We start from the raw sequence: 18,849 nt of genomic DNA, 5'->3' as shown, positions 1-18,849 counted from the left end.
AATGTGCAAATAATGCAACTTCTCTCATTTTCTTGAATTTAGTCCAAGATGGGTAACTTGGAATAGCTCAGGCAATGTGGCTCAGCTTCTGAGAATATGGGTGGGCTGGAAGGGTTGAAGTCCTAGGAAAACCTTCAGGTCCTTGTTTTCATGGCTGATATAGACATGTTTTTTCTTCCTCTGGTTTTGTTTGTGTAAATCAGCTTTCCCGTCCTCCCTTTGGTGCAGTGAGACCTAGGGTTAGCAGACATTCTTCATGCGGAACTAGAGATCAACCATGCATGTAAAACACCACAGAGCCTCTGGGCTCCTGAATTCTGCATCTAAAATGTCCTCACCTCTACTTCCTAATCTCAATTAACAGTGTCACCTTTCAGGACAGTGATGGCAAGGTCTTAGCACAAGGAGACTTAGTACTGTTGCTATAATATTCTTGGTCCTTCATGCTTCCTTTGTGAATCTGATCAAAACTATGATCTCTGATTTCCCAGGAAATTATACCCACATGCAAACTCATGCATTGCCGTACAACTTCACAGGGTTCGTGGAATGGCACTGCCATCTGTATCCCAAGTTAGAGGAGAAAAAGCTAGAAGGAGAAAAACATTTGTCATTAGTATACTTTATTAACAATTTTATAGAGAGATTCACACCCCATAGAGTCGCTCTTGATGTGCAGTTTAGGAGTCTGCAGCGTATTCACAGCTGTGTGGCCACCAGCCCCTGCTGAGTGTCACTCATGCCCCTGTGTCACTGGTAACTGTGTGTGCACTGCCACAAGCAGCAAGGTCGCCAACAACAGTTTGCACTCTGCAGTCGGAATCAGAACTAGTTTGGAAAGGTACACTTGAACCTGGTGCCTCACCTGTATCTGATGGCACCATCTGGCTGCAAGAGATGCATGGGAGTATTTCCTTTTTTGCCAGAGAGTGCTCCTGACAGCGACTGCCGGCCACCTCCCTTCTGTTCGACCACAGCAACTCCGAGCTCCTGCAAAACCCGAACGGCAGAGCTGGTTCTGCAGCGAATGCAGCAGTTCAAGAGAGTGGACCCGGAGCGCCTGAAACATGCCTCAGAAGAGTGTTCCCGCGGGGCTGCACCAGAAGACCGTGGCCTGAAGAGCCCTGGAGAGGAGCTGACCGCGGGGCACGGTAGGGCAAACGTGGTTCTTTTCTAAACAGCCAGGTTCTAACTCTGGAAGGAGGGAGGCACAAGGAACCAGCAGGTGCTGCTGGTGTGTTACCCTGCCGCCTCCTCGGATCCAGCCTGACACTGGAAGGTTCCCTGGGTCATTTCTGACTTAGGCTCTGTGACGAAAGTAACTTTTTTTTTTCCCCTTCTTTTTTTTTTTTATTATGAAAAATTTCCGTTAAATAGTTTTTACAGTGTAAATGAATCCCCTATGCTGGCATTTTGTTTTTAATTTAATTTTGCAGATCTTAATTAGTTTTGTGATTCTAAAATCAGAATACTTCCAGCATACTTTTTTTTTTTTAATTGTAAAGTCAGATTTATAGAGAGAAGGAGAGACAGAGAGAAAGATCTTCCATTCACTGGCTCACTCCTCAAGTGACCATAACAGCTGGAGCTGAGCTGATCTGAAGCCAGGAGCTTCTTCTAGGTCTGTCATGCGGTGCAGGTTCCCAAGGCTTTGATCCACCCTTGACTGCTTTCCCAGGCCATAAGCAGGGAGTTGGATAGGAACTAGAGCAGCCTGAACATGAACCGGTGCCTATATGGGATCCTGGATGCATGCAAGGCAAGGACTTTAGCCACTAGGCTACTATGCCAGGCCCCAACATGCATTTTTTATGCCTCTGTATCTTTTTGAAAGTTATACACAATGTAACATCACTTCCTAAGATTTACTTTCTTAACCACAATAGCAGCATTATGCCCAATTCAGTTATATCACCTTGTGTTCCACTTATATACAAATTTCCCCAGTGACCCCAAGAATACCCTTCGAAGCTGTTCTTTTCCTGAACAAGCACTGAACGTAAGCTTGCACATTGCATCTTACACAGCCCAGCAATCTCTGAAGGTGGAAATTCAAGAGCAGCTCATGTCCTATACCACCGCCCCACAACTATGACACTTTCGGAAGAGCCCACGCTAGTTGTCTTACATGGTTTCTCACTTTCTGGATTTGCTTTATTAGTTCCTGATGGTGTCACGTAGCCCCTTCCCGGAGCCCTGTGTCGCAGGGACGTAGTGAGGACATCAGAGGTCTCACTGGCTCCAGGCTCAGCGTTCGGAGCAGTGATTCTCTGGTGCGCTTTGTACTGGACCACCGCAGGAGACAGGATGGCAGCTGGTCCCATTCTTGTCCCCTAAGCAAGATGGGTCCTCATCTCTCATTGAAAACAGCGAAAGGAGAAGAAACAGAAAACCTGCCTGGTCTTGGGTTGACAGAGTGTACCCCGAGAACACTGAGGAGCCTCAGGTCACCCCAGAGCGCAAGAGCAATGGGTGTTCATTGGTTTAGTCTTCTGTTGTCATTTTACTGGGATGTTCTTCCTGTTTGCCTTTGGTTTTGGTAGGCGCTATTCCTCTTCTCTTTTAAGAGAACATCTTGAAGTATCATTTGTAGGGCAGGTTTGGAAAAGGCAAATTCTTTTAACTTTTCTTTACTGTGGAAGAATTTTATTTCATTTTCAAAGACAAAAGAAAGCTTTGCTGGATATGTTATCCTAGGCCAACAATTTTTTTCTTTTAGAATCTGGAATATGTCACTCCATTCTCTTCTGGCCTATAGAGTTTCCTGTGAGAGATCTCCTGTGAGTTTAATTGGCATTCCTTTATATGTCAATTGATTTTTTTTTCACGTGTACATTTAAGGATCTTTTCCTTATGTTCAATTGAAGAGAGCTTGATAATCATGTGTCGTGGTGAAGATCGCTTTTGATCAAGCCTGTTGGGAGTTCTGTGCCCCTCCTGGATCTTGTTTCCCAATTCTTTCTCCAGATTAGGGAAATTTTCCTTTATTATTTCATTAAATACATTTGCAAACTCAGCTTCTCTTTCTGCACCTTCTGGGACTCCCATAACTCTTATATTTGGCCTCTTAATAGTGTCTTTCAATTCTTGAATACTTTTTTTGGCCTGATCCAGTGCTGCTTTCAGCTTTTTGTTTATTTCCCCCTGGTGACAGGAAATATCTTCTAATTCTGAGATTCTTTCTTCTGCTTGCTTCATTCTGTTTTGGAGACTCCACTGTACTTTTCATTTGCTCTACTGTGTTCTTAATTTCTGATATACCAGCCTTGATTTGCTTTATTGCTTCCTTAAATTTTTTGAACTCTTGCATGAGCTTCTCATTTTTTATCAGAATCTTTAAAATGAGTCTTATGGATTCTGTGTCCCCCATTTTCTCAATGTCTTCCTCAGTGAACTCTAAAAGTTGGCAAAGGGTTTTGCTCCTTTGCAGGGGAGTTTTTGGTAATATTCATTGTGCCTTTGTCTCTTCTTTTGCTCTTGATCATTGTACTTCTGGTTAGCAGAGTCTTCTCCTTGGGGCAGGTTTCTAAGCTCTGTCACCCACAGATCTACAATGCGATTTTACTTATTGCAGTTGGTACACAACTTTTTGCTTGCAGCCACTTGTGCCACTCCCTCCAGCGAGTTCCAGGTCTGGGTTCTTATGTCAGATTTCCATCGTGGTCTCCACAGCCCCAGCTCCTGACTCACTCTCCACCTCCTGTGATACCGTGCTGAGGCTGCACTGTTGTCTCTGCAACCTTTCTCCCACTTCCGGTTGGAGCAGGTCCCAGGATTAGAGAGACACCAGGTGTCCTATATAATTAGGTTGTTGGTGGCACTGATCTTGTTGGAACCTGTTGGACGTTAGGTCTGGGTGCCACATGGACCTATTTTGACCGGTACGATGCCACAGTCGTTATTGTTTGAAGGAGACACAGTTCACTAAAGATCAGTGGAAACTCTATCACATGGGTTTTGTTGTTTTCTGTTGGTTTCATCTCTTCAAAACACTTTCTTCTGATTAAATCATTCAATGACTCGTAGAAGTAAAAGGCAAGTTCCCTGCATCCTTGCTGCTCAGTGGTCTTGGGCCACAGCACAGCTGCCACACCTGGAGCTGTTAGAAACAGGGTTCCAGGCTCCACCTGCAACTCCTGAATCGGAACCACAATTTAACAGGTTCCCAAGTATTTGTATGAGTGGTAAAATTTGAGAAGAGTACTGCCAGGGACCCCTTCGTGCCCAGTCTCTGCAGGTGGTACTGGCTCCAGGCTTCTCTATATATATCATTTTAAATATTATGTATTTAAAAGGCAGAGTTACAAGCAGGGAGTGGAGAACAGAACATTTTTTATCCTCTGATTCACTCACCAAATGATTGCAATGGTTGGGGCTGTGCTGAAGCCAGGAGCTAGGAGCTTCATCCGGGTTTTCAATGAGGTATAAGGGCCCAAACACTCAGACCGTCCTCTGCTGCTTTTCCAGGTACGTTATCACGGGGTTGGATCAGAAGTGGAACAGCTGGGTCTCAGATTGGCATGCCCATGGATGCTGACATGTCAAGCCAGGGCCTTACCTGCTGTGTGACAGTGCTGGCTCTGTCAGGTTCTTCTCACTGCCTGGTGTCCGTGCCCAGTGAGCTAGTGGCCCCACGGCAGAGATCCGCGAGGATGCCCGTCTCTGGGGCCAGTGCTCAACGCCCTTTGGTATTTCACAGGATGTGAGCCTGCACTGCCAGCCACAGACAGTGACGCTGCAATGGCGCTGGCCCTGCAGCAGGAGTTTGGGCAGGAAGCAACATCTGCGTGCAATGACAGCCTGGAGGAGAAGGGATTGTTCTTCTGCCAGATCTGTCAGAAGAACCTCTCAACCATGAACGTGGTCCGACGGGAGCAGCACATGAACAGGTGGGAACCGTGTACCCTGTCCCCTCCTTGACGCATGTATCCAAAGCCAGGGTCTCTCCAGGCTCTAGTGGGAACCTGGCGATGCCTGAGAAGTACCTCAATATTGTCACCTCATTGAGAAATAACTCACATGATTCACAAATTCCCTTTTGGATTATTCTCATCACCCAAAAAGAAATCCCAGCCCATTAATAGTCACTCCCTGTTGCTCCCTCCCTCCCCTGGTAGCCACTAGTCAGCTTCCTGTCTGATTTGCCTTCTCCAGGCACTGTGCAGCTGGGGTAATACAGTCTTTGTCCTTTACTCTGCCCTCTTAATACTGTGTTTCATCCACAAAGTATCGGTATGGTTAGCACTGCTTCCTCACTGTGTGAACATCACAGTGTCCTTCAACAAACCAGGACAGCCAGACATCGCGGGGCTGTGGAACTTCACAGAAGCAGGCTGTGTATGTGACCTACTGCTGGCCACAAAGCATTAGGTAGCACATAACTTCATTTGTTTTCATGCCTAAAAATCCCCTGGTGTGCACACTTTGATCTTGAGCTTTTCACCCAGTTCTGCCTTTTGGGCCCTGAGAGTGAGCTGCTCTGGACACGTGTTTTAAGGTTGATTTATTTGAAGGAGGAGTGGGACCAGTACAATGGCCTACCACATTAATCCCATGCCTGCAAGTGCTGGCATCCCACATGGATGCTGGTTCCTATCCTGGCTGCTCCACTTACCATCAGTTACCTGCTTGTGGTCGGGGAAACAGCGGAGGATGGCCCAAGACCATGGGCCCCTGTACCGATCTGGGAGACCCAATAAAAGCTCCTGGCAGTTGTTGGTAGTCATTTAGGGTGAAAACCAGTGGATGGAAGATCTCTCTCTTCTGTCTCTATAAAAATCTGCCTTTTAAATATGAATAAAATCATTAAAAAAGAGAGAAAAAAAAAGAGTTACAGAAACACATGTAGATACAGAAAGGTATCTTCCATCTGCCGGTTAACTCCCCAGAAGGCCACAGTGCCTGTGATGGACCAGGCCGAAGCCAGGAGTCTGGAACTTCATCCCTGTGTCCCACATTCAGCAGAAACTGAAAGACTTAAGCCAGTTTCCTAGGTACATAAGCAGGAAGCTGTATGTGAAGTGGAGCACCCATGGGCAATGACAGGATGCTGCATTGCATGCTGAGATACAACCCACTGTGTGCAATCCAGCTCCTGGCCAAGACCTGTTTTCAGGTCTTTTGAGTGTTTTTCACCCAAATTGAGATCCCTGGGACCTAAGGGCATTTTGGCAGCTTTAGCCACCTTTGCTAGCAGACATCTAACCAAAGCCTTGAGCTGAGTGCTAGAAAACCCGGGGCTGTGAAGAGTGCACTGGCTTAGGGGACAGGATGTAGCAGCACGGTTACACCGTGTCCGTGCTGACATGCATCCCAGCTGACCTCCTGGATTCCCTGTCTTTCTCCAGGTGCTTAGACAAGGCAGAACAAGCACAAAGACCACCTGCCCCTCAGATCCCCGAGTGCCCCATCTGCGGCAAGCCTTTTCTCACCTTGAAGAGCAGAGCAAGCCACCTGAAGCAGTGCGCGGTGAAGATGCAGGTCGGCCCCCAGCTCCTGCTGCAGGCCGTGCGGCTGCAGACGGCCCAGCCCGAGGCAGGAGGACCCCCTCCCTCAGCCAGGTGGGTCACCTGTGAACAGGGCTGCGTGTTCACTTTTCCTCATCCACTGTTGTCTTACAGTGTGGATCTCACCTCAGTGTAGTCTCATTTTTATTAATGTCAGATTATTCAACACAGTTCAAGGTTGGTGAGACAGAACCACAGGTCCCTTGATAGAAAATTTGCATGGATTACTGCTGTCAAAACAGGAGGCACTCTGACTGCAGGGAAGTGGGTCCTTGGCATGCAAACCACAGGCCCAGGTGGCTGAGGCTGTGCTGGCGCCTCACTGCCCCCACCATGCTAGCACTGAGCCTGGCTTTAGGAAGCACCAGCGGCGTGGGCCCCAACTGCCTCGGGCTCGGGCTCCTTTCCTGTGACAGCTGTCAGGAGCCAGGCTTTAAGATGGACATCATCGAAGCCACTGTAACTGGCCACTGTCACCGGGACTTTGCACCTCCTCTCCCCTGAGGCAAAGCTTGGGGGTGTCTGGCAGAAGCACAAGTGTTGGCTCCTGTCCTTGCATGCATCCTGGTGAGAGGCCATGGTTATCACACAGGATCACAGAAGTTGGAGCTGGGTCTGAGCTCACTTAGACCTTGTGAGGAGAATCTGAGGTTCTCAAGTGGTCCCAGGCCCGGTGGCCAGTGTGAGCTCGCACTAGAACCAGAGGCCGGGGCCACCTGTGGGGCCATGTTTCCTTTCCAGCCGGGAGCTCCTTGCACTTGCCTCCTCCAGTGCAAGAGGCTGCTGCACACAGATGCCCAGCCTGTCCTTCAGGCCCCACACGGAGGAGCTGCCCAGTGAGAACTCCTCTGCCGTCAGGGCATCTGAACAGGCAGAAGACCGCAGGATCTAGGGAGCCGACCTGGAAAACCAGGAAGTGTTGACTCTCCCAGACGCTGTCATAGCTGGGGTGCGCAGCACCACATGTCAGGAGCCCGCCGAGCAGTGTCCTGTCTGGCCCTGCCTGGACTGGCTGACCTCTCGGCCTCTGTGGAATGCCCTCAGATGGGAGAATTGACAGAGAGAACTGAAGAAGCAGGTGCTTCTGCTAGTGTCTCACCCCCCACCCCAACCCCAAAGGAGAGCCATCCTAGGAGGCCTCTTAGGTGCAGTGGGCCTGGCCTCAGAAGCGTGGATGCTTCTGACCCTCACCCAACTTCTCCATTTGGACACCTTTTAGCATTGGCAATCCAACTGGAGGCTCGAAACGGAAAGGAACCTCCCACAGGAAGGAGCCACGGAAGAGGCGGAAGGTCGGCCAGCCTGAAGCGCCGTCCGAGGACCTGCTGGTAGCCATGGCCCTATCCCGGTCTGAGATGGAGCACAGCCCCGCCGCAACAGCCCTCAGGCTTGAGAGCGCCTTCTCAGAGAGGACTCGACCTGGAGCAGGTATGTGTGGCCAGGAGCAGTGGCCTCGGCCAAAAGAGTTTCAGGTTCCGGGCCTGGCGCAGTAGCCTAGTGGTTAAAATCCTTGCCTTGCACGTGCCCGGGATCCCATATGGGTGACAGTTCTAGTCCCGGCAGCCCAGCTTCCCATCCAGCTCCCTGCTTGTGGCCTGGGAAAGAAGTCAAGGATGGTCCAAAGCCTTGGACCCTGCACCCTCATGGGAGATGTATATATGTCTATCTGTATATATGTCTTTCAAATAAAAAGAAATAGATCTGTTAAAAAAAAAAAAAAGACAGAGCGAGAAAGAGTTCCAGGTTCCACTGCTGACCGTGTCACTTCTGGGTCTCTCCAGAGAAGAAAAGTCGCAAGAAGAAACCCCCAGCGTCTCCCCCACAGCTACTAATCCAAGACTCGGAGACGACAGGCAGGCAGATAGAGGACCGCGTGGCCATGCTCCTGTCGGAGGAAATGGAGATGCCCAGCACGCCGCAGCTGCCAGCCAGCAGGATCCTGAAGGAAGAGTTGAGAAAGGCAGCAGGGAAGCAGAACTCCCTGTGGGAGGGCAGTGCCCTGACCGGAGCCTGGGCTGTGGAGTCCTTCTACACAGCCAACCTGGTCCCCCCCATCGTGCCCCAGCAGCCCACCAAGGTGAGCCCTGCCCCTCCGGTCACACATGCAGATGCTTGGGGCACAGGTGGGAGGTCCTCTACCAACGCTGGGCAGCACACAGGTCGGAGGGGAGGTGAAGGGGCGCATCCATGCTTTCCCTCTGTAGCACCTGAGTGTCTCTCCCAGGAAAGACCCTTGATGTCCAGAACTGACCATGCTTCCTCAGAGTGTGGCTGGCATGAGGCGTCAGAGGAGGGACCTAGGAACCTGCATTCAAAATGCGTGTTCCAGACCATCCTGCAGGTGGGTCTGGGCGAGTCTCTTCTTCCTGAGGCCCCTGGCTTCCTGCAAAGGAGTAACAGGCATGGTCTCACCAGTCAGAGCAGCACAGTGACATTCGGTCCTCCGCGGGGCCCTGCACCTGTGTGGAGGCTGATGCTCTACAGCAGCCGCAGTCACCCTGACTTACCTGCAGGAGCCTCCCCGGCCACTGACACCTGAGAAGCCACAGCCAGACCTGCCAGGGCCACCTGATCTCCCCAGCAGTCCCGGTGCAGGCCACGGGGCTGGAGACCTGTCGCTGACCACCACCCAGAGGGAGCACCAGGCCCTGCAGGACCTCGTGGACCTGGCACAGGAGGAGCTGAACACCAGCCCTGAGCCCAGCAGAGGAGACCTGGCCAGTTCAGGTGGAGCCCCAGGTGAGACAACAGACAGAATGCAGTGGCTCAGCCCTGTGCTGCAGGGGCAGGCACAGTCCCTCTGGGAGCTTTGGCTCAGGAGTGACTAGCACAGGCAGTCTGTCCCAGTTTTCCCCAGCACTGGGCACACAGAGCCAGCAGTCCACACGAGGAAGCCTGTTTGTGAAGACATTCTCCATCTGTTCCTTCCCAGGCACACGGGTGCAGCCTGTCCTGTGGGGTGGGTGCCGTCATCTTGGCTGTTCATGTCATCAAGAGATGACATTATCTCTACCTTGACCCCTCCTCTCAGGGCTGGATGTGGTACCCTGCAGCCTTCCACTGACTGGCTTTGTCCTGCCACCCAAGGAGAAGCACCCTGAGGGAGGCGACCATGCTTTGGTAAGGACCGGGGTCTCCCACGTGAGCACCTCATGTGGGGGCCGTGGCTAATCTTGCCCCCTGCTGTTTCCAGACCCTGCCCCAGTCCATAGGTCTCCGAGGAGCAGCTCTGCCTCCCAGCAGATGGACACAGCAGAGGCCACCCCTGGACACTGCTGCGGAGGCTTCTGTCCCTTCTGTCCTGAAGCCCATTTAGTACTGGGAGCCCAGGATCGCTGCTCGTGCAACAGCCTTGCACAGCTGTCTGCTCTGCGTGCTCTTTCCTCACCTCACTGCCCTGCTGGGCGTGGGGATGGGGCTGGGCTCCAACTCACAGTGCAGCATCCTATGTTGTGTGTGTAGGAGTGGGCTCAGCATGTGGTTTCCTTCAGAATTGGCACTGCCCCATGAAGACATTTTCTCTAGCCACACACCCCACACAGGCTAGTGCAGTGGCATCGTGCATGGCCATGGACAGTGGTTCTGCAGCTACTGGGACTTGGGTTGTGGGTCCTTCACACCAAGCTGCTCTGAGCACCAAGTCCCCACTTGCCCAGCGCTGCAGAACCTTGGATGCTACCAGGACATCCTTATCTCGACTGTCCTGCCTCTGTCCACTGCTGCTGCCTTCCTGTGCCAGCGAGGGCATGGTGGGCAGTAGAACCTGAGAACAAGGCTGGCATCTTCATCAGTCTGGACTGCCAAGTGCCCACAGTGACAAAGTGGAGTCCAGCACAGCTTGCCCTGAAGAGGGGGAGGTGCCCTCCTTAGCCAGGTCTCGTGGTGGTAGAGGGCTAATGCCTCTTCTTTGTCCCACTTCAGCTCTCCTTTGGGCTGCTGATTGCCGACTTCAGCACCATGGTCAATAACCCACACTTGAGTGATGTCCAGTTCCAGACGGACAGTGGGGAGGTGCTCTATGCCCACAAGTTTGTGCTTTATGCCCGATGCCCACTTCTCATTCAGTATGTGAGTATGTGCCCATTGGGTGGCTCCCTTCCCTCTGTGTCACCTGACTCTCGCTCCCACCTTACCCCTTCCCTGTCCTCTGCTGGCCCCCTCCATCTCACACCACCCTCTCCGTGGTCTTACCCTGCTTCTCCTACTCAAGCTCGTTTCCTTTGTTGCGGTCAGGCTCCCATTTCTGTGGAAAAAGAGGACAAAGGCACGTTGAGTTGCTGGTGTGAGGGGATGAACTCAGGATTGGGAAACCTCACATTCTCTGTTTCTGTTGAATGAAAGCCTTTTTCTCCAGAATTATTCCCCTCTTTCAATTTATGTAATTATAAAGTTTTACAATTGGTCCTTCTCTCTGACTTTATTTGTATTTCCTATATTTATTTGAAAGGCAGAGAGAGAGGAGAGATCTTTCATCTGCTTTCTTACTCCAAATAGCTGCAGTAGCCAGGGCTGGGCCTGGCCAAAGCCAGGAGCCCAAGGAGATGACAGGGATTCAGACTGTTGAGCATGGTAGCCGGACACTGGGATCAGAAGCAGAGATGGGACTCAAACCCAAGGATGAGCAGCAGTTGACCACTGCGCCAGATGCCTGCCCCACGAGAGATCTCTCTCATAGGAGGTTCTCATGTCTTCAGGGAGTTGTGCTCTGACACAGGCTAACCTGGTGTTCGACTTAAGCAACAGCAGGAACTACATGAACTCTGTCAAAAAGTTCTAGAGCCCTTGACGTGTCAAGAGCCAACTAGTTGGGTTCTTGAACAGATAATCCTAACAGGCTTTTAAAGAAAGAGACTGGTCATGACCTGACCCACACAATTCCTGGTCCAGCGATGGCCCATGCTCTCCCCGTTAGGCCAGAGCTGCGCAGGATGTGCCAGGCCCTGCACACCATGCAGGTTCCACCATCTGTCAGGAAGCCTCACTGTGTCCTTTCTGCCCTCAGGTGAGCAGCGAAGGCTTCTCCGCCATGGAGGACGGGGCCCAGGGCCAGCGTGTGCTGCTGAGTGACGTGAGCACTGAGGCAGTGCAGGCGTTCCTGCGCTACCTCTACACTGCGGACACCAGCCTGTCTCCCCGCCTGGTCCCTGACCTCACTTCCCTGGCCCTCAGGTATGGGGCCCCTCCCCTGTATTCTAGCCTCAGGGACTGGCAGAACTTTGAGTCCTGTTCATGCAAATTTTTAAAAGGGTTGATTTATTTATTTGAAAGAGAGACTGGGATCTTCTGTCTGCTCAGTGACTTCCCAGATGGCTGCAATGGCCAAGCCAGGGCCAAGCAAGTGTATGTGGCGATCATGCGTGGTCCAGCCCCTGCCTCAGCAGCCTAACCGGCTTTGTGTACACATAGCAGCTTAGCATAGAAGAGGCATTCCCCCTAGTGCCATGCCTAAGAGCCTTGAGGAAGCCCTGTCAACCAGGGCCACCTCAGCCCTTCCACACACACTTGGAGAAATAACAGCTCAGGGTTCACTGGGCCGCTGAGCCTGTAAGCAGGTGCCTGGGCTTGCCTGCCCACAGGTGCACTCTGCCAGGACCGACACTGGGCACACTGCCTTGAGGGGCACATTTTCTCTGCCTCTCCGGTTTCTTGGTTTGCTGTGCTGGCACACCCAGGTGGATGCACCCCTTCATGTCTGTGAATGTGCCTTAAGATGCCCTGGAGTGTTTGTGGGCAGGTGCGTGGGCTCTGTCTTCAGAGCAGGGAAAGGCCAGGGCCAACTCCCAGCTCATGAAGACCCTGCTTGGCCGGCTGAGGCCTGCCCAGGTCACCACAGCCGTGAAGGAGGGTGGCTGAGCATGCATCTCTCCCTGCCCAGGCGCCTGTGCTGTGTGGGAACGACTGGCAGTGTTTCCTATTACAGGTTTGGTGTGAGTGACCTTGTCCACTTATGCCAGCAAGTGCCCACCACAGTGGAGTCTGAGGAAGAACAGTGGGCAGAGGAGGACAAGAGCTGTGCCAGCAGAGTGGAGAACTTCCAAGAGCTCTTGAAGTCAGTGTGGGTGGACGGCGAGGAGGAGGCAGAGACCCCGATGAACCCCGAGGACGGTGAAGGAGACAGGGAACAGGTGAACGAGGCCGAAATGGAGGAGATCTACGAGTTTGCAGCAACTCAGCGGAAGCTTCTCCAGGGGCAAAGGGCCACAGCCATGGACGAGGCTGCCCAGCCCCGGGAGGAGAGCCCGGAATCTGCACAGATCCTGGCAAGCGTGCAGGGTACTGAGGAGTTGGAAACAACTGAGCAAACGGGGTTCTCGGTGCTGGGAGGGGCCAAGGCCTCACCACACCAGGACAACACAAGGCCACGCGCTGGCCGGTCATCACGGGGCCAGCACCACATCAGAGCCAAGGAGGCAGGGACACAGGAGCAAGAAGCGCCACAGGAGTCAGGCAGTCACTGTGGCTCCCCCAGCCCTCCTGGGAGTGGCTGGGCACGGGGAGAAGTACCCTCGCAGTCTGCCCTTGTCCACCACAAGGAACAAGCAGAGTTCTCAGAATCATCCCAGACAAAGCGCAGTGGCGAGCAGCAAAGCGGAGCCATCAGAGGAATGGGGGCAGGGCTTTCCCAGCAGGCATCCCCACCCCGCCTCAGCTCCCCGCCATCGCAGCACCCCGTCTCCAGGAGTCCTGGCCAGCCATGTCTAAACCTGCATCACACAGATGTTGCTTCTTCCCAGTCACAGGGTGGGCTGCCTGAAGCAGCCTCTCCACATCTGCCATCTCCACACGCACCCTCCCCGCAGAAGAGGGTCAGCAGTGTCCTCACCTTGCTGACCCAGCTAGAACACAAAGCCAGGGGGACCTCGACCGCCTGGGACCCCTTGGCATCCATTGACCTCACCCAGTCAAGGCCAGAGCAGCTCAGCTCTCAGGCTCTGAGCACTCCCTGCACCAGGAGCCAGGAAAGTGAGGTTATCCTCCTATCAGACTCTGACGAAGAGCTGGGACTGGAGCAAGCCAAGGGCATGCTGGATGCTGCTGGCTCCCCAAAAGAAAGGACAGTGTCAGGAATTAGCTCCAAGTCCGCTGAACTGTTCTCGGTCATTGATGTGGACGCGGACCTGGAGCGTTCCCAGAGCCCGCCTGGGGGAGGAGCCGAGTCGCAGGAGGAGGGGCTCTGTGAGAGGAGCGACCCCGAGGACAGCACCACGGACACCTCGTGGCTGGTGCCTGCCACACCACTGGTCAGCAGGAGCCATGACTGCTCATCCCAGTCCAGAATCGTGAGCTTCAGGCCCAGGACTCCAGCCAACGAGAGGGCTGCACGCACTCCCCGGGCGAGGGGAACTGCGCACACATTCTCGGTGATCGTGTCCCAGAACCAGGCCGCAGCCCATGTTCCAGCCACCTCGGGGGCATCCGATGGTGGGGGCTGGGGCTGCGGAAGCCCCTCCAGGCCCCACGCAAGGCACCCCAAGCACTCCTCTCCACTGGGCCCTAGTCGCCTTGGGGGAAGCCTCCCTGACTTGGCCTGGCAGTTCCCAACATGCTCTCCGCCCAGGCCGCTCTGGCCCCTCCAGGCTGAGGCGAATGAGGTGGTAGAAGTGGAGGACAGTGAGGGTGAGCAGGAGGCCGCCTCCCTGCAGGCACACAGCAGCCCCCTGCTGGACCGTGAGCCTCCAGTGCTGGTGGACGACTGCTCTTGGCACGCCGAGCCCCTCTCCCCGATCCCGATCGACCAGGTGAATCTTGAGCGGACGGGCCCCCTGAGTACCAGCAGCCCCTGCAACAGGGCACAGGAGGCCCCAGCCTACAGTGCTGGTCACGCTCCTGGCCTCCTGGTCACCCCACCCACCCATGGCAGAAGGTCTCCGCAGACATCCTTGCCGGCCAGCTCCCCGGGGAACAGCAGACCAAGCTTTCTGAACTCGGCTCTCTGGGATGACTGGGACGGCGGGGAGCAGAGGTCACCAAAAGCTCTTCCTGCAGCGCGGACCCCAGGTGCCAATGGAGCTCAGCGGTCAGCCACGTCAGAGATGCCAAGTAAGTGCTGGGAGTGGGAGGGCCTGGGGGGCCCACACAGCCTGAGCCTGCAGGTCAGGCCCTAAATGGCTGCATCCTGACACTCCCTGGGGTACTGGTTAGAAACCCAGATTTGCAAGCCCCTGTTCCAAACCACGGTACCTATAGAGCCTCAGCTGTGCCTGAGACGGGACAAGGACTCCCAGCTTCACCCTCTTCCAGCAGAGGGAAGCAGCACTCACCCAGTGTCCAGCTGCACCGGCTGAGTGCCCAGCCTACTGGGCCCACAGGACGCGGCCTCTCCACCAGTGGGATATCCGCCTCTGCTGTCAGAAGGAATGCGGTGCTGACTCCTGCTCCTTGTGGTGCACCTGGGGAACAGCATGCAGGGTGGAAGGAGTCAGGCAGAAGGATCTAGAACTGGCAGGTCAGAAGGATCCACGGCGGCCAGGGGCTGGATGCAGGAGCCCTGGGGAGTGCAAGAGTGGCCACCCAGTGCTCTGAATGAGGCGTAGGGGCGTGGGCAGTGAGCCCATGCTCCTTTCCCTCGGGAGGGGGGCTTCCTCCTGCGTCATTTCAGTCTCTGAGCCTCAGAGCTACTGTTCCCAGGGCAGAAGCTTCTGGGAGGGGGGAGGCCGGAACGACCCAGAATTTGCATTTCTCACCAGCTCCAGGGGTGACAAACCCTGCCACAGGGCATCCTGGGCTGCAGATTCCAATGAGGCCTCATGACAGGCCACAAAGTGACCCAAGAATGGGCACGTCTTCCGGGAGACAGCCTCTGCTCTCCTGTGGATCCCTGGTCCTAAAGCGGATAAAAAAAAAAAAAATCAAAGTCTGTGTGTTCCTAACTTGTCCTAGTTGTTGGAAAGATTTGTTTTTTTAAAGATTTATTTTTATTATTTTTTCATTGGAAAGGCGGATATACAGAGAGGAGAGACAGAGAGGAAGATCTTCCGTCCAATGATTCACTCCCCAAGTGAGCGCAACGGGCCGATACTATGCCGATCCGAAGCCAGGAGCCTCTTCTGGGTCTCCCACGCGGGTGCAGGTTCCCAAGGCTTTGGGCCGTCCTCAACTGCTTTCCCAGGCCACAGGCAGGGAGCTGGAAGGGAAGCAGGGCTGCCGGGATTAGAACCGGCGCCCATATGGGATCCTGGCGTGCAAGGCGAGGACCTTTAACCACTTGCGCCACCGTGCTGGGCCCAGGAAAGATTTTTTTTTAAAGATTTATTTTTTATTATTTTTTTTATTGGAAAGGCGGATATACAGAGAGGAGAGACAGAGAGGAAGATCTTCCATCCGATGATTCACTCCCCAAGTGAGCGCAACAGCCGATGCTATGCTGATCTGAAACCAGGAGCCTCTTCCAGGTCTCCCACATGGGTGCAGGGTGCCAAGGCTTTGGGCCGTCCTCGACTGCTTTCCCGGGCCACAGGCAGGGAGCTGGGAGGGAAGTGGGGCTGCCAGGATAGAACCGGTGCCCATATGGGATACCGGGCGTGCAAGGCAAGGACCTTAACCACTGCACCACCGCGCCGGGCCCAAGATTTTTTTTAAAGTAACAGATCCCCAAATTCACCTTCTTTGGGTGCACAGGTTGGTGGGTTTTGTTGTGCACTCAAGGCTATGTGACCATCGTCACTAACTGCAGGCATTTTTGTCACCTCAGAAATAAATCTCCCTGTCAACAGTCACCCCTGCAGCCATTTTTTTTTTTTTTAATTTGAAAGGCAAGAGTGAGAGGGAGGGGAAAGAATGAATGCACTGGGTGGCCACTCTTGCACTCCCCAGGGCTCCTGCATCCAGCCCCTGGCCACCGTGGATCCTTCTGCTGGTTACTCCCCACATGTCCTCAGTGGGCTGAGCCAAAGCTAAGAACCAGGAGTTCCATCCAGGTCTCCCTGGATGCGAGGAAGGAGCTGGATTGGAAGTGTGACAGCTGGAGTCCAAATTGGTGCCCACATGGGATTCTGGCACCACAGACAGCAGTTTACCCTGATTTGCCACACACCACACCGACCCCTGTGTAAGTCCTCTGGAGAAGTGCATATGTAGATCCTTTGCCTGTTTTTCATTGTTGAATTTTAAATTAATACTAAGGTCTGCCTATTGGTAGCCACCAGCACAGGCGGGTCACAGGGACCGTCTCAAGTTGTCACGGCACAGTAAGGCACTTAGAGTTCCATGTAATGTAATGGTTGACCAGTTCCAGAAGTGCCTCTCATTCAGCATCAGCCCTGTACAGGGCACAGTCCACAGGCCCATGAATGGCCTTCCAAGATGGCACCTCCAGTCCAAGTGTGATTGCACAGGTCGTTGGGGCAGGAGAGACACCCTGGCTGCAGTGGCTCCACATGCAGGCTCAGAGCGCTAAGTCCACATCCTGTGAGCTAAGATGTGTGCTGCTTGTTTCATCCAGAAGGTGCTAATCGGAAGAAGAATTTGCCCCCCAAAGTACCCATAACTCCAATGCCAAGGTATTCCATCATGGAGACACCGGTACTGAGGAAAGAACTGGACAGGTCAGTGTTGCTCTTCCTCCTGCACGTGATCGGGCTCAAGGACACCCGTGGTCCCTTCGGGTCTGGTGGGCTCGGCTGTGAGGTTCTGCAGTCCACCCTTCAAGAAGCATGTGCCGCTGCCAGAGCACAGGTGAACTTCCTGGGCCTCCCGAGTCATGGGACCCAAGAGGCCAACAGATGAGACTCCTGCAGGTTAACTCCCCACCCAGGCATGTTTCACGTGGTCTCCATGTTCCACAGGGATGGAGCCTTGTACCAGCGCTAACAGTGCAGCGAGAGAGTCTTGGTCCAAAGAATCTGAATGATCCCATCCACGTGAGGCTGCTGGGCCCTTCGGCACCCGGGGAAAGTCACATTAAGCACGGGACACTCCTCCTTGGAGTACTCTATAGGAAACGGGGTCGTCCCTGGTGGAGTACTCTGTGCAGTAAGCTTAGTTGGCACATAGCACAGACACTGTATTTTAAGTGTTTCTCAAAATCGGGCCCCCAAGAGTTGAGTCACACACAGCTATCACTGGGTGTGCTTGTAACTGCCCCTTACTAACATGGAAGACGCACCAAGTGGGAATACAGGCTGTGAGGTGCAGGCCTCACACTTCCGTGGTTTCTGATGCAGGTTTGGAGTCCGGCCTCTGCCCAAGCGCCAGATGGTTCTGAAACTGAAGGAGATCTTCCAGTACACACACCAGACCCTGGAGTCTGACTCGGAGGATGAGATCCAGGCCTCAGAGATGCCCCTGGCTACCCCGCTTAGCCAGAGCCACAGCACCGAGACCTCCAAGCCTGCCGGGGCTGAGGGCTGTGCCCAGCTGGAAGCTGCCTGGGGCCCCAGACCTCAAAGTTCCAAGGGACCTTCAAAGATCAAGGGCCCCCAACACAGGAAGCAGCAGCCCAAAGGTGGTGTCCTAGGCCCGGGCCAGCCAGCAGGCCCTGAGGGGGACACCCGTCTCCCAGCCTCCCAGGAATCTGTGGACAGCAGTGACAGCTCCTTCAGTTCACAAAGGTAACAATGGAAGTGGCAGGGTCAGAAGCTCTGGGGCCAAGAAGCCACCACTGCCTTCTGGGTTTGAGTCTGGGAAGGTCAGATAGTTGTAAGGGGCTCTTCCTGCCAAGCTCCTGACCCCATGCCCTGTGCCTCCCTACCCAGGGGACCCTACCCAGGCTGGCTGCTGTCAGGACCAACGTGCCAAGCTGCACGGGGCCCCAGGGAGTGGGTGTCACAGTTGTCACCGTCTGTTTTCTCCAGCTCTTCCTCCGCTGAGTTTGGGGCGGCCCTCGAGTCAGCTGGTGATGAGGAGCAGGGGATCAGTGCCTCCCAGGCAGCCATGCCGGCAGCAGACGTGGAGGAGGCAGTGAGGCGCTACATCCGCTCCACACCAGCCCTGCACCGGAAGGTGCTGCTGTACCAGCCATTGGAGCTGGCTGAACTGCAGACTGAGCTGAGGCAGAACGGCATCCGTGTGGCCATGGGCAAGCTATTGGACATCCTGGACGCTCACTGCATCACCTTCACCACCGCTGCTGCCCGGAAGGAGAAGCTCAACAGGAAGAGGCTGCAGCGTGTGGGCAAGAAGAAAGGTGGGCAGAAGTGATGGCTGCAGCCTGACCTCCACTATCAGAGGTCACTCCTAGCACCAGAAGCCCCTGCCGTCCCTGTGTGTGAGGTGCCAGGATGCCCAGGGCCACCAGGCCTCCACAGGTGTCTCAGCCTTAACCACAGCACCAGACCTTCTCCACTGTGCTTCCTGGATGGAATTGGGAGCAGCAGGATCAAGGCTATAGCCCCACTCCTTGCCA

The 18,849-nt window shown here is 54.0% G+C and overlaps 1 protein-coding gene across 1 annotated transcript; it reads left to right on the top strand.

The window, feature by feature from the left end:
* Nucleotides 1-714: 714 nt before the first annotated feature.
* Nucleotides 715-18,729, top strand: LOC121167894 (structure-specific endonuclease subunit SLX4-like). Its single transcript, XM_040997596.1, has 15 exons — nucleotides 715-1,156; nucleotides 4,708-4,889; nucleotides 6,348-6,560; nucleotides 7,726-7,934; nucleotides 8,288-8,583; nucleotides 9,020-9,233; nucleotides 9,538-9,626; nucleotides 10,428-10,574; nucleotides 11,509-11,675; nucleotides 12,427-12,772; nucleotides 13,307-14,546; nucleotides 16,948-17,050; nucleotides 17,669-17,853; nucleotides 17,950-18,055; nucleotides 18,299-18,729. The coding sequence occupies exons 1-15, from the start codon at nucleotides 875-877 to the stop codon at nucleotides 18,642-18,644; spliced, it is 4,125 nt and encodes a 1,374-aa protein (XP_040853530.1). The 5' UTR covers nucleotides 715-874; the 3' UTR covers nucleotides 18,645-18,729.
* Nucleotides 18,730-18,849: the final 120 nt, after the last annotated feature.

Source organism: Ochotona curzoniae, unplaced genomic scaffold (genome assembly GCF_017591425.1).
Source record: "Ochotona curzoniae isolate NIBS_2020 unplaced genomic scaffold, NIBS_Ocur_1.0 patch433, whole genome shotgun sequence".
NCBI lineage: Eukaryota > Metazoa > Chordata > Mammalia > Lagomorpha > Ochotonidae > Ochotona > Ochotona curzoniae.
Note: the sequence above shows the minus strand (reverse complement) of the source record. Positions and strands in the feature narration are given on the sequence as shown.